Source organism: Lepidochelys kempii, chromosome 1, assembly GCF_965140265.1.
Source record: "Lepidochelys kempii isolate rLepKem1 chromosome 1, rLepKem1.hap2, whole genome shotgun sequence".
Taxonomy (NCBI): Eukaryota; Metazoa; Chordata; order Testudines; family Cheloniidae; genus Lepidochelys; species Lepidochelys kempii.
In genome coordinates this window covers 268,166,487-268,181,383 of record NC_133256.1, presented here as the reverse complement: position 1 = coordinate 268,181,383, position 14,897 = coordinate 268,166,487, and the positions used below count along the sequence as shown (strand labels likewise).

At 42.2% G+C, this 14,897-nt stretch overlaps 1 protein-coding gene across 7 annotated transcripts in view; it reads left to right on the top strand.

The window, feature by feature from the left end:
- The window catches only part of VEZT (vezatin, adherens junctions transmembrane protein), a 98,982-nt gene that overhangs the window by 8,331 nt on the left and 75,754 nt on the right, over positions 1-14,897 (top strand). For 3 of the 7 annotated variants that reach the window (XM_073327504.1, XM_073327505.1, XM_073327506.1), the window contains exons 2-3: positions 1,177-1,246; positions 3,542-3,600. The exons of the other annotated variants lie outside the window; for them this stretch is intronic. In XM_073327504.1, the coding sequence (XP_073183605.1) occupies positions 1,177-1,246; positions 3,542-3,600 (129 nt within the window). The remainder of the gene's footprint in view (positions 1-1,176; positions 1,247-3,541; positions 3,601-14,897) is intronic. 7 annotated transcript variants of the gene reach the window in all.

The window sequence follows — 14,897 nt, the reverse complement described above, 5'->3', positions numbered from 1 at the left end:
CTTGGGGTGTTTGTCCCTCCCTTTTTATAGTGTCAGTCCACCCTTGGAAAATATTTCCAGCTGAGATTCTGGAGACAGAGAATCTATAGGAAAGAATATTTTCTGCTGCTTTTCCTCATCTGTTGGAGCTTCTTTTGTTTCCTTTCTGCTTGCTGACTCCGTTTACTGCTTAAATACAAATTAAAAACTCTGAACTCTTATTCTAGATCTAGTGGATGTCTGTTCAGCAATACGACTTTAATTCTGTCTAGTCTAGTATTCACTGTTAATTTATTCAGAATCCCCAAATTAGATAATACAACTTCGTACCAGACTTAATTGTTTCATGTAACTGATATAATCCTGTCCCCTCTTCAACCTCAAAGTTTGGAGGAGGGAGTAAAAACATTCTGCGATGGGATGTATAAAGCCCGCACTGGGAATGAAAAGGTTAAGGAACAACTCTGGGCCCAGACAACCCCACCCAGCTGCCCCTACAGAGCCTACTCCAGTGGGACTTAAAAGGTGCCCATACTGTTCAGAAGGGAGCTGGCCAGGCAGGGAGAAGAACCTGGCCTTGGGAGCTCCTGAGGAAGGACGCAGAAGCTGCTCCTCTACGAAGAGAGGAACCGACCCACTAGGACAGGGGTTCTCAAACTGGGGGCCATGACCCCCGGGGGTCGTGAGGTTATTACATGGGGTGTCAGGAGCTGTCAACGTGCACCCCAAACCCTGCTTTGCTTCCAGCATTTATAATGGTGTTAAATATATTAAAAAAGTGTTTTTAATTTATTAGGGGGGGTCACACTCAGAGGCTTGCTGTGTGAAAGGGTCACCAGTAAAAAAAGTTTGAGAGCCGCTGCGCTAGAATCAGGCAGACTAAAGGCATTGTGTTTGTTTTGTGTTATCTTGATTATAGACTGAAAAAGCTTGAACTATAGAGTGTATGCCTGAAAGTGCATAGGAAGTGGCCCTACAAGTAAATGATGTAGGAAGTGGCCGAGGGAGGACTGTCTTAAGGTGCTCCGGGGTGCCTGACCTTGGCTACTCTCAGATGGCCCTGGGCCAGAGTCTGGTACAGTGGGAGGGCCTGGGCTCCCCTACTATCCTCTAACCACTATGTGCTACCTCCATCAAGCGCCAACTGTTACACTTTGGTTGTATGGATGTGTAAGATTTCTTTTTCTCCTATCACAGTTCAGATCCCAGAGGAAAGTCTGTTCTATATCAAAGAGAAGTTTTGGAAGCTGGGTCCAGAGGACCAAAGGTACAGAGAATCAAAACCACAAATCAAAGTTCACAGCTCAAGCCTCATTTTATAATTGAACACTAACCCCCTGAACTGGGAGGAAGTTTGGCTATGCAGTGAGATTTTGAACATGCAAGTTCACATCTGGAACTCCACCCATTAAAAAGATCTTGCATTTGAGCTATATATTTTAGTTCAGACCTATTCCTAATACAGACAGACTCATACACCTTGGAAAATAGATATCTGTGTGCAGAAAAGAAATCTGTAGGACTGGGAGGAAACTCTCTTTCTTCTTGCAGGAGTGGAAGAAACCCACCACCAGAAATGAGTCCTTGTGACAGGGCATACAACTCCCGCACCAGTAAGGAAGGAGTTAAGTAGTTGCCCTGGGTCCAGGCAGCCCCACCCCACCACTCCTGCAATGTATGCAGAGCTTAGAGGAGGAACTCAAAAGGAGGGCAGGCCAGCTCAATTGAGGTGGATAGTGGAAGGGAACAGACCTGTGCTCTGAGCTCTTGGGAAGGAGCACCGCAGGAGCTCTTGCTAACTGAGGCCTGCCAATACTGACTTGACCAAGCCTGCAAAGGAGGGGCTGATGATTATTTTTGAAGGTCATAAACTTTGTTTGTTTGTTCAGTTCTTTAATTTACCCTGTGGGGAAAAATGGGACTCCAGTAGGAAGTGATCCGGGGAGGCAGTTGCATAGCACCCCAAGGTGTAGGACCTTGCTGCCAATCATTGAGCCCTGGATCAGAGCCCAAAGGAAATAGTGGGCCCAGTTTCCCCAAATAATCCCTAAAGAGGTGACAACGGTAGGAGTCTATCCTCAGCAGGCAACCAAACTGGAGAAGGCTCTAGACACACAAGGGTCCAGACCCCAAGTCCCTGACCTAAGAAGAAGGCCCCAAAGCTCTTTCAGGCATCCAAAGACTTACTTTCTTTCATGGGCTGGAATGTGTGACCTGGCCAGATGGCTGAGTTACTGCAGGGCCAGATCACGGCTATCAACAGGAGTTCCAGGAAAGAAGAGGATTTGCCAAGTCCTGCCTGACCACTGGGTGGCGCTGGTGGTAAATGACCCTCTTCGCAGTCTTGAAAACAATGGATAAAAGAATGCCATACCATAGAATGTATAGAATATCCAAAACCACATTTAATTCAAGCAAAGCCTGTAAATCATGATATAAACTGCCATCAATTTTCTTTTCCTGTAGAAATATAAGGCCTATTCTGTAATCTGAAAAATTTGAGTCTATTCCATCTCTTTTGCAGCTTTCAAGAAATCAAAAAATATTTATACCTTGAGAAGCTAGACAAATATGCCAAATATCATAGGTTCAAGAAGAACACTGTGATGGCTACACTTCAAGCATCCAGCCAGGAAACTACATGGTGTTGATTGACATGGTGGAAGCGCAGCTTTGACATTTTGATATTCATTTGTCACAGAAAGCTTATTGGATCCTAGTGAAATTCAGAAAAATCCTAGTGTAAGGCTCTACCTTTTCATGGTATAATGGAGCAAGCTTTAATTCACCCCCTTTGAAGATATACATGTTTTCTACATAGATAAAATAGCCATGCACATGTGCAGCACAGCTTTCCTTTGGTTAAAATGTTGGTTAAACTGCAATTAGTGGATAAAGTGAATTTTTGAATCCCTCATCACTTGTTCAGTCAAAACCAGTTTTTACCAACCCACTCACACTATTCCCAATGAAAGTTGTTTCCCACCCAGTTTCAGCTGTGCTAGAACAGGTGTTTGTTTTGTTTTTAAAACAAGTCAAGATTTTTTTTATTACTGTGGGGAAAGTCTACACTACCCGCCTCTCATTCAAAAATCCCTGAAATCTGTTAGGCTCACAGCTTCAAAAGAGTTCTCTTTTTGACAGAAACCAAACATAGAAATCTTCAGCCAGAAGGAGTCTCAAGATTGGAAGGGATGGAAATCTTAACAATAGCAGTTGAGAGCACACTAACTATAAGAGTCTTATGATGTCATAGAAACATAGAACTGGAAGGGACCTCAGTAGGTCGCTTTATGGTGACACCACATACTAGAAAGGATAAGGAAGAAATAATCTTGCTCTCTTCCCATTTTATAAACCCATTGCAGGATTCCATAACAAAATAAAGCCAACTTAAAATTTACACTTCTGTAAAAAATGTGTTACCGACCATTCTTACAAGCATCATCTAAGATTATGATAATTGAAAGAAGGGAAAAATTATTTTTCTCCCGTTTTGTTTACTTCATGCATTTGACCGTGTTTTGTGTGCATTCGGTTTTCATGGTTTCTCTTTTTCTAGGCAGTCATTTCGCCCTGTTTGTGTGGACCTTTCACACAGCAATAGGGAGAGAAAATAAGGTAAATACAAGTTTTAAATATTAGAAAATGTGATTCTAATACCACAAAAATTGGCAGGAGGATTCAGAGGCATGTTTAGTACTTGAACTATTTTAACTCACGGTCTGAAATTGACTAGCTATTAAGCTGAATTTTCTACAAGTAGACTCTCAAAGGGAAGAGAGATGGGAAAAATGTTAGAGGTATATATAAAAATCTAAAATGTATTAGGTATTATTCCTTGTCTCGTTCCCTCTCAGAAACAGTCAACAGTAATGTAACCTGAGCTCTTTCTCTCAAGATTTCTTATACAATCAAAACTACACACTGTGCAATCCATTGGGACACCTAGCCCTCAGGGGCTGCAAAGGTTAGCAGTTAGTAGGACTCTGCTTGTTGCTAAATTAAACATTTTGGCATATAGTTCTGTAACTTTTCTGTGCTTATAGTATATTGGTTGTATTTCAGATGTGAATGAAATGGTTCATATTCTAGTTAAATCAAATTCAGAAACCCCCTGAAAAAAACTGTTTCTGTGTTCTTGAAGTAGACAATTGAGAATCCATCTTTAGCTCTTTGGCTGCAGATATTACATATCCTCCTAGATGTGTGCTTTTTGAAAAATGCCTGCCTTGAGGCACTAGGTCAGGTAACAGCAGTTTGGGGCCCTGCAAGATATTTCCTGCTTGGCTGTTTAACCTTCCAGAAAGCTTCTGCTGGTGTTTTTTTGTTTTTTTGGCTCTTTGTTTTGCCAACCCTCCTATGTTTTGTAATAGCTTATATTTTGCAGCACAGGATCTCTATTATATCCTAACAATGATACCAGTGTGTTAGACCTCAATCCTCAGGGATCAAATTTTGGGGAGGAGAGAAATAATGGTGCTCTCCCAAGTGCTACCAACACATCTGCTTCCTTGCAACACCATGGTGAGACAGCACTCACAGTACATTCCCTTATAAGGACATGTCTACACTGCAAACTTAAGTCGACCTATGTTAGGTAGACTTACAGTCAGAGCAGTAATTACTGCAGTGGTTCATGTCCACACTACCCTCTTGTTGGTGGCACGCATCCTCACAAGGAATGCTTCCACTGACTTAAGAGGGGCAGTGTGGGAGGCTGAGATCCTGGTGTCTTGGCTCCCTGCTCCCCTCTGGGAGCCTGCTTGTCCCCCAGGCTCCCTGCCAGGAGCACAGCTGCCCTCCTGGGCTCTCAGCTCCCTGCTTCCTGCCATGAGCTCAGCAGCTGCCTTGGTTCCCAGCAGGGAGCTCTGCACCCAGAATCTGGACAGTTGTTGGGCTCCCAGTGGGGAGCTGGGAGCCAGGTTTTCTTGTCAATTGTATGGCTCCAGCACAGAGCCCTGAAATTGACAAGAATGACAGCCAACAGCCCATGTAAATAATCCTCAGTCTATGTACGGACACTGTGTCACCCTAAATTACACCGACGTAAGCCCTACACCTCTTTTGGAGGTGAAGTTATTATGTTGGTGTAGCAGGGCACTTACATCAGTAGCAGCAAAGTTGTAGTGTAGTTACTGACATAATTAGGTCAACTTAACTCTGTAGTGTAGACCAGACCTTAATCATCATAATGGGATTGTCCCTCTTTCTTCTCATGTGTTTTGCTTAATAGTGAAATTGATAACAATGTTGAAATTTAATTGATTGTTGGGATTCAGAGTTAATACCAACTGAGATGGATAAGGGAAGGTCACACCTCAGAGCTATTGTTTAATGCTGTCTGCAGACTCAGAAGGTGTTACGTTGGTTTAGACTGACTCCGGTTTAAAAAAAGTTCAGCTCATCGAGCTACTGCAAACTAGCCAGTGGCTCCTTACTCAGTTGAGTTTTGCTCATGTAAGGAATATGGGGTTGGATGTTTGCACATTCCTAAACTTCTTGCATCAAGCCCCAGGTACAGATTTTGGGAACATCCAGCAGTATCCTCCTTTACCTGCCTCTGTTCCTTTTACCCTCTATCAATGATGCACTTAGCACTTTTTGTTGTACTCTTTTAATTATGATTCTCCACTTATGTCTTTGTCATGAAAGCTTCAGACTGTACCCTGCAGCCCCTGTTTTAAGTGGGGAAATAGTATTGTGGCCTCAGTGCTAATGAATATGAGAGCTCTGTCTTGTATTCCTTAAATATACATTATCTTAACATTTCTTTATAAGGTACTTCTGTGGTGGCAATAACATGCAGCTACTTGCAGAATCCGTGTAAGGAAAAATTCCAAGAGCTTTATCTTCTCACAGTTACAATGGTGTGGAACTTACTTAACCCTTTCAGTGCAGTTAGACACACCATGTAATTGAGGTATGTTGTATATCAGAAATTTTCCTGGAATAATGAGAGGAAAGGTAAATGGATCCAAGGACTGCTTTGGATGCTGCATTTAAGCTATATATTGCTTTAGCTTTTCTGCTGAAGTACTGAAGAAACAAAGTACTATATACTACCCATTACAGACAAAATGGAGTAGTAAATTTAAATGACTTTCTTTCGCTGTCTCAAAATCATTGTCTAATATTAGCTTTGCGTTGTGAGCGATTTGCTGGATGACAATCAAATCAAATGAGATGATTACCAGCCAACAGAGTATGACCAATACTTTTAAATACTGTTGCTTGGAAAGCCTTTTTAATGGCTTTTATCTAACGTTGAAGTGCAGTAATTCTTTTAAGCAGTATCTTTTTAAAAGCTTTTAACAATCCATCATCCGCTTCTCCCTTCCCCCAGTTATAAAGCAACATTAGAGAGGAAAAATTGCACTGTCCTGGTAAGTTTCAAACTGCTTCTACTGATGCTGCCTGGAAAATGCTACTGTGCAGGAGCACAGGTGCAATTACATTGACTGTTACTTCTCATCTTCTGCGTGGGTCACCCTGGAGGCACAAGTGGAAAGAAACAGGGAGGTGGGAGAGATTCTCACATGGGAAGAGTATAGGGGAGAGAAATGGAATTCCCTTTTCCGGGAGACAAAGACTGCACTCTCTGTGAGTTTTTAACTTTTTTTTTTAATATAGACTTAAAAATTAATTGTTTTGCTTTGGGTTTGGCCACTGCTCATTTTGGCCTTTGCTGTCACTACAGTGAAAATGCAGTAATGTTTTTATTGAGGGTGCTTTTAAAGGCTGTACTCAAGGTGATGTAATCTCTGGTAGCGTTCTTTTCACATAGCAGCATCTTCAGCTTTGGAGGAAAGCATTCCAGCATTCCAGTGTTTTAAGAAAAGCTCTTAAAACATGTTAGTCTGGAGAAGGTATTAAATGTTATTTTAAAGTGATATTGCTCAGTTAGCTAAATCTTAAAATTGAAGATTGGGACTGGAGAAGATTTTTCTGGGTAGTAAAATTGTGGTAATAGAAAATGTTAGTTTTATCGAAGAGCCCCCATATTTTAGAGATTTACTGGAGAAACCCTGAGTCATTTGCCTCATGATGCATCAGCAGAAATAACCTGATTTTAGTTGCTATTGTAATAAGTCAAGGAAAGCTTTTAGCATGGTAGTTTCATTTGTTATTACTATGTTGTTTGTCATAATTTGCAAAGAACACTGTAGTGCTATGTGGTTATTATGAAAAGCTACAGTAGATTTATGTATTGTTGGGGAGACAGCTCACCTCTGATTTACTGTCTGCTTTCTGGAACTAGGAAACTCCCTCCTGTAATAATCTTCCTGTCACACAACGTTGCACAATTGTTGGATTTCTTATCTGCCTTCAATTTTTACGTTTATTTATTATTTTTTTACTGTAGGCTTAATCTGAGTTTCAATTGCACACAAGACTCAGAGTTGGTCTTCTCAGTTTAGACCAGGGGTTCTCAAACTGGGGGTCGGGACCCCCTCAGGGGGTCGCGAGGTTATTACATGGGGGGGGGGGTCATGAGCTGTCAGCTTCCACCCCAAGTCCTGCTTTTCCTCCAGCATTTATAATGGTGTTAAATATATTAAAAAGTGTTTTTAATTTATAAGGATGGGGGTCACACTCAGAGGCTTGCTATGTGAAAGGGATCACCAATACAAAAGTTTGAGAACCACTGGTTTAGACAGTGTTTAACCAACTCATTGCTGGTGACAGCAAACATGGCTTGCACTTGACTGCGTGGGACAAATTAGAATGGAAAGAGAGGCAACACATCAGTGTGAGTTACATATGTGCATCAAAGGAATATAAAAGTTTCTTGGTAATCCTAGAATTGTTTTCAATTTCCAACACACACTACTTGCAGTTATCACAGTAAAATTACCTTTTTCATGCATGTAATACTCAATGTTTTATGATTACAGCAATGTATACCTACTGAACCTTGACATGTTCAAGCAAACCATTGAGCAAGAATCAGAGGTTTAACTATTCTTAAAATATGTTTAAAAGTAAGTTTGCTCTCCGTTTTCAGGGGCAAAGAGGGAACAAGTGATTTAGAAAGTCTTAGTGAGTGGCCTGGAAGTAGAAGAACTTCACAAACAAATACAGCTTGTATTAGAATCTAGTCCTAAAATAAACCCTACTCCCATTGAAGTGAAGATTATTATATTACTATTTACCCTACATTGTCTATAGTCCCATTGGAAACTAGAGATATTGTGACAGGCACACTGTGCAATTGAACATATAAAAATAAATAATAAACAATGTAAAATAATTTCTCCTGAAGTTTTGTATCTGAAACATTGCAACATCCTGTTACTTATGGTAACCAGAAAATGAAATTAAGAAACAAAAATGATACTGACTACTCTAGTTTTTGTCCAGGCTGAGAAAAATGCGAAAGTGTAAATGATCAAAAATAAAGTTTTAAAAATACTTTCATTTTTAATAATCTAAGTCTGTGTTAGCTGTAAGGAATATTTTTAATATTTTAATTTGACATGTCCCTTTTAGGTCACCCTATTTTAGATGATCATCTGACATTTTGACATGAAGAAGGCTCTCTCTCAAAAGCGAATAAAATTTGTAAAATTACAACCTGATGCTAAGTGCAAGGATGGACTTTGTGATTTGTCCCAGGCTATCAGAATACAAGCCCAGTGGTTGTTACCCATAATATGGGAAATCATCAACACTTTTTTTTTCACTGATGCAGGATGTTTTTTTTTCTCTCTTGATTTATTTACAAGAAGCAATGTACAAAATCCATAGAGGGGATGGTGAGAGGAAGAAGAGAAAGACCCCAGGAAGCAAACTGTTTTATTTCAACATGGCTATTTTAGGTGAAAGCATCTCAGCCTAACACTGATATTGAATGAAAACATTAACCAAAAGAAGCTCTTAACAATAACTCCCATGGCTGAAAGTGAGAGAGAGAGAGTATGTGTATGTATGTAAACTTTGGTGTTCCCTTTGCATAAAATTAAATGAGTGAGAAGTGTTGTTTAATTATCTGAGTTAGAACTTGCATTATAATGAAGATAGATTGAGAGATTTAGTTACTGATTTTTTAAAAAGCTTCATGAAGATGAAAAATGCTATGTAAGTAATAAAGACAATATTTCTGTCTCTCTTGAAGGGGCACAATCTATATAAGAGGATCCCATTTTAACAGGATCCCATTCTAATGATGAAGTTGCACAAATGATGGGTTTTGGAATCTTTCATCAAAATACTGAAAGCTTCATGTGTATGTTCCCACACAAGAAATGTACTCCTCAGCTTTATAATTCCCTTACTAGATTTTCTAGCTATTACCTGGTTAAAATGTGTCATTTGGGGAGAGTGGGGGAGATTCTCTACAGGCTGGTACAGAAATCCCAGACAAGTTATACAAACCCTATAACTGTCCAAGTGACAGATTGGTCAGTATCATTTAAAATCAGACCATATCTAGGTCATTTCCCTCACCCCCATAAATGCATTCTTACCATTAGTGGTATCTCTAGGAGCACAAGTGTCATCTTTGAATGTTATGGGTGAGAGGACTGGGAAGCTGAACGTTTTGCCACACGTACTGTGAATGAGAGCATGCATTAACTCATTATGATTCTTACCACTCTTCTCCCAGTGGCCTCACCCCTCCAGGCCTATTCGTTGCTTGTCCTTTGACATAGCCTGTAATCTTTTAATGGATACTCACTATAAAGCGGTGCTAAATTCTTTTTTTTTACTTAAAATTAATGGGACTTCTTAGCCATTGGATTGCTCCGGGAGGTTGTCCAAGCTAATGGAAACTGACAGATCCACCCATAATGGACACATAATAAAAAAACCTTCAAGAAGTGCACCAGAAGAAACTCTAATGAAACTCAGTGCAATCAAAAAAATATGATCTGTATTTTACACTGGTTATTGTCAAAACACAATAGAGCAATGGTTCTCAACCTGCAATCCACAAACCCCTGGGGGTCTGCGGACAGTGTCTAAGGGCTCCGTGAAAGACATGAAAGACAAAAATGACTTAACAGAATTCAACTGTGTATAAGGGGAATAGATTCTCAAAGGATCTGCAATTCCATTTGAAATTTTTTAGGGGTCCACAAATGAAAAAAAGTTGAAATCACTGCAATAGAGGACAGAGAGTTTTAAAAAGCACCTAAATCCCGTTGTCCAGTGACTTACATACTTAAGAGCTTTTCTCATTGAAATTCAAAGTGAAGATTATTATATTATTATTTATTACTATTTTTACTGAAAATAAACTGGATTATACAGAAAATATATCGTTTAAAACTAGCTACAACGTTTTGATAATGTGGGTGTGAATTGAGTTACAAAAGAAGAATTCAGTTACCCTTTATGTAGTGCCTCACCTATTAAATATAGAGCGTAATATCTTACCTAGATTTTCCTGTCTCTGGTGGGTAGAGTATCTGGAAGTAGTGTGATAGGAATTTTTATACCCTTTGCCTCCCTTCCCTCCTTTTCTGTGAGAACTGCCAGTCAATCCAGATGACATCAGACCAGTTGCTGCGATTAGTTTATTTAAAATGATCTCCCTCTGGGATCATTCCCTTTCATGCTATGCACATTTGAAGTGACATCATACTGTCAGAATAAAAATATCTCTTTTCTTGAAGGTAAGTAGTTTTCAGTCTTTTGTTTCATACTGAAAACTTCCTCTGTGATAAATGTGGGTCAGTAATTAAAGATCTAGTTCACATTTCCCATCCATTTAATTGGTTTATTCCAAACCTGGGCTCAGTCCATCTGCAGTGACTATGTCTACACTAGAGGATTTTAGCAACAAAATCCCATCTGTGGTGGCGCTGGTTCAACTTCACAGATGAGGGCCCGATAGTAAACTAGGGCTATGCCTACACTGTGCTTTTGTGGTTAAAACTTTTGTTGGTCAGGGAGTGTGAAAAAAACACACCCCTGACCGACAAAAGTTTTGACGACGAAAAGCTCCCAGCAACAAAGCTACCGCCTCTCATTGGGGGTGGTTTTATTTTGTCTGGAGGAGAGCTCTCTCCTGCCAACAAAGAGTACTATGCTGCATGTCTTCCAGCAGCAAGGCTTTAGTGCAGGGGTGGGCAAACTTTTTGGCCTGAGGGCCACATCGGGTTTCCAAAATTGTAGGGAGGGCTGGTTAGGGGAGGCTGTATCTCCCCCAAACAGCCAGGCGTGGCCTGATCCCCGCTCCCTATCCAACCTCTCCCCCACTTCTTGCCCCCTGACCGCCCCCGGATCCCCTGCCTCGACTGCCCCCCACAGCCTCATCCACCTCCTCATCTCATTCCTGACTGCCCCCCCTTGGACTCCCACCCCTTGGACTCCCACCCCATCCAACCGCCACTTCTCCCTGACCGCCCCCAGAACCCCTGCCCCTGTCTGCCCCCTGCCTCCCCATCCAACCCCCCCTCTCCTTCCTGACTGCCCCCTGGGACCCTGCCCCCATTCAACCCCCCATTCCCCGGCTTCTGACTGCCCCGACCACTATCCACACCCCCACCCCCTGACCACCACCCCGAACTCCCCTGCCCTCTATCCAATCTCCGCTGCTCCCTGCCCCTTTACCGTGGTGGCTGGCAGCACTACAGCCGCACTGCCTAGAGCACCAGGACAGGAAGCCGAGCCGCCCGGCTGGAGCCAGCCACGCCACCATGCAGCACAGAGCACCGGGTCAGGCCGTGGCTCTGCAGCTGCACTGCCGCCCAGAGAGCTGAGGCTGCGGGGGAGGGGGAACCACAGGCAAGGGGCCGCGGGCTAGCCTCCTGGGCCAGGAGTTCAGGGGCCGGGCAGGAGGGTCCTGCAGGCCGGATGTGGCCCGCGGGCCGTAGTTTGCCCACCTCTGCTTTAGTGGCACAGCTGTGTTGCTGTAAGCTCTGAAGTGTAGACATAGCCAAGGTGGCAGCAGCTTCTGGTGTTTTTACTACCGTTCCACAGAAATAGCATTAGAGAGACAAGGTGGGTGAGGTAATATCTTTTTTTTGGATCAACGTCTGTTAGTTGGCACATGTTCTGAGAGTCCATTCTAGTGTTAATGGGCCACTCTACCTTGCATGATCCCTCAGAGTATGGGCTAACTACCTATGCTGCTTCCCTCTTGTATTTAGCTATGGCTCCAGAGTGTCTTTCCTAGACCCGCAGAAGAGCTCTGTTTTAAGCTCAAAAGCTTGTCTCTCTCACCAACAGAAGTTGGTCCAATAAAAGATATTACCTCACCCACCTTCTCTCTTTAACATTCTGGGGCCGACGTGGCTACAGCTCTACTGCATACAGAAGTAGTATGTCACCTTCACCAGCATGTGCATACAGGTAGATGGGTTCTGGTCAACTTCACCTCTGTGCAGTGTAGTGAAGAAAGTAGACCAGACAGGCTACCGAAGTAGGGGCATGCATGCCTTGGGATGGCAGTGGAAAACGTGTTTGCGCTATTGAGGCTGTTATAACGGCTATTTCCCTCCATGTTGGCACTGTATCGCTGACTAGCCTTGCTTGAGGCAAGTGCAGTCCAAACAATGGTTGTAGTGCCAGTGTGCTGTTAGGAAGCTTGTTACAGGTGTGTTGTTAGCACACCAAATTATGTTTAGCTCAAACAAGGCCCAGGTTTATCCCTTTCTCTCCTGAGTTTTCGTGCTTGCAGGACATTTTAAACAAATTTTAACGTTACATTTTTAAAAACAGAAAAATCACAGGTTTCAGAGGAGCAGCCGTGTTAGTCTGTATTCGCAAAAAGAAGAGGAGGACTTGTGGCACCTTAGAGACTAACCAATTTATTTGAGCATGAGCTTTCGTGAGCTACAGCTCACTTCATCTGTAGCTCACGAAAGCTTATGCTCAAATAAATTGGTTAGTCTCTAAGGTGCCACAAGTCCTCCTCTTCTTTTTTAGAAAAATCATACTCTACTGTGTGGCACTTACTGTTCCTGTTAAATTAAACACTTCTGCTTAGGTGGAATACTCTACCTGGAGGAAAATGTACTTTCTTACCAGTGAATTCAGAATTGCATGACGCTTTGATGATACATTCCAGATTTACCTGCATTTGAAGAGGTATCCTTCTTTAACAGGAAGGGCACTTGAAGAAAATGCCATTGAGCTGTTGCACTGGAAAATTCCCCACAAGGAGCTGAGTCACTTGTCTACTCCAGAGTCTTGTACTGTGTCCATCATTGTGGGTGAAGGGAATTGTCTGCACAGAGCTTTGAATCGAGATGCCTTAGAAATAGACTCATGAATTTGTTAGAATTTGTGTTTGAGTTTCAGGTAGTGAGTGAACAATGAGCCATTGTGAGTAATTGAAGGAGAACATGCCAAAGTATGCATATGGTTTGATTTAAATTGATGCCAATGACTGAGGAAGTACTTTGGAAATGGAAGTAAAAATAACGGTAGCTACCACGTTATAGACCTACACTGTATAAAAGCAAGTGGTTAAGTTGTTTGTATAGAAACAGTGACTGAAATAAGTGTTTGCTAAATGGCAAGAAGTCTTTTGAAGCTGCAAATTATGTACCTTCAGTGGTCGTGGTATTTTAATCTAGTTCTCCTTGACTTAATTCAGATGATGTTGTTATGCTAGCAGCAGGTAATGGCAATTAATGTACCAATTTATTCTAAAGATTTATCTAGGTCTTAGGTCAGTTTCCCAAAGCTCATGCAGAGATTTGTGAAACTCTTCACAGATGCATTGCATATAATCCTGGAAGTTTGTGTATGCACTTTTTACTTGGGAAAATCATATTAGTTTTGAGATTGAAGAACATTTCTGGCCTCTTACTGGTGACATGTCTGCTTGACTTTCCACTCAGTAAATTTCCTCTTTAATTAGTGTTATGAGTGAATTGTAATCTAGTAAAATACTCATATGCTTCAGCAAGACTTCTTTCTGCCATTTTACGGAAGTTTTTAATAAATACTCCAGAGGGACTTTTTGCTGAACAGTTGAAATAGGGTGCATTCTTCGCTTATTGGCTAAGTAGTGTGACAGATTCAGACCAGAAGAATATAAGAGAGAGCTGGAAGGCAGGTATATCAACCTTCAGAATGAGCAGGCCCTTGTTCCCTGGATAGCCAAACAAAGGCTACTCCAGGCCAATTAAGACACCTGACGCCAATTAACCAGTTAAGGCCGTTAGGCTAATGGAGACAGCTGGAACCAATCAAGGTCCCACTTATACTGTTTAAAAGCTCTCCTTCCAGTGCCCTCCAGGAGGCTGAGGTGAAAGGAGCTGGAGGAGAGGAAGCATTGCTGAACCTTAAGGTAAGGGTGAAGCTAGGAAAAGGGGACCACTGGGGAAGTGGCCCAGGGAATCAAAGCAGAGTCAATGGTGAAGGGAAAGCCATCAACAGCTGCTACCATTAGGGTCCCTAGGCTGGAACCTGGAGTAGAGGGCGGGCCCAGGTTACCCTCCTCCCCACGCTCTACAGAGATCCCCTGGAGAAGGGAAGTAGGACTCAGTCCAGGCAGGAGGCAGAACTGCGCCTACTTAGCTCTACGGAGCAACAGAGACTGGGGTATTCCCCCTTCCCATCTCCCATATTGGCCGGTGATAAAAGTAACTCAATAGGCTGTGACTCTTGCCACTACACTGAGAAAGGGAGGTCACACTGGGGCCTTACCGAGTTTCTGAGGCCACTGAAACCGCCCAGAAGCGTGGGACCCACCAATACAGGCTTGGGGCTTTGTCACAGTAGTTTTCAACCATTTTTCCCTTCCAGACCCCCCAAAAAATTTCAAATCGAGGTGTGGACCCCTTTGGAAATCTTAGACATATGTAGAAACCACTGTTCTGTGGTAACAACATTTTGCAGACCCCTTAGAAAACCACTGGACTAATCCTTCCTTTGTTATGAGTCTGAAACTTCAGCATTTAAAAAAAAAGTCTCTGGAAAAAATCTAATAGAATCTGCTTCATGTTCTTGTCACT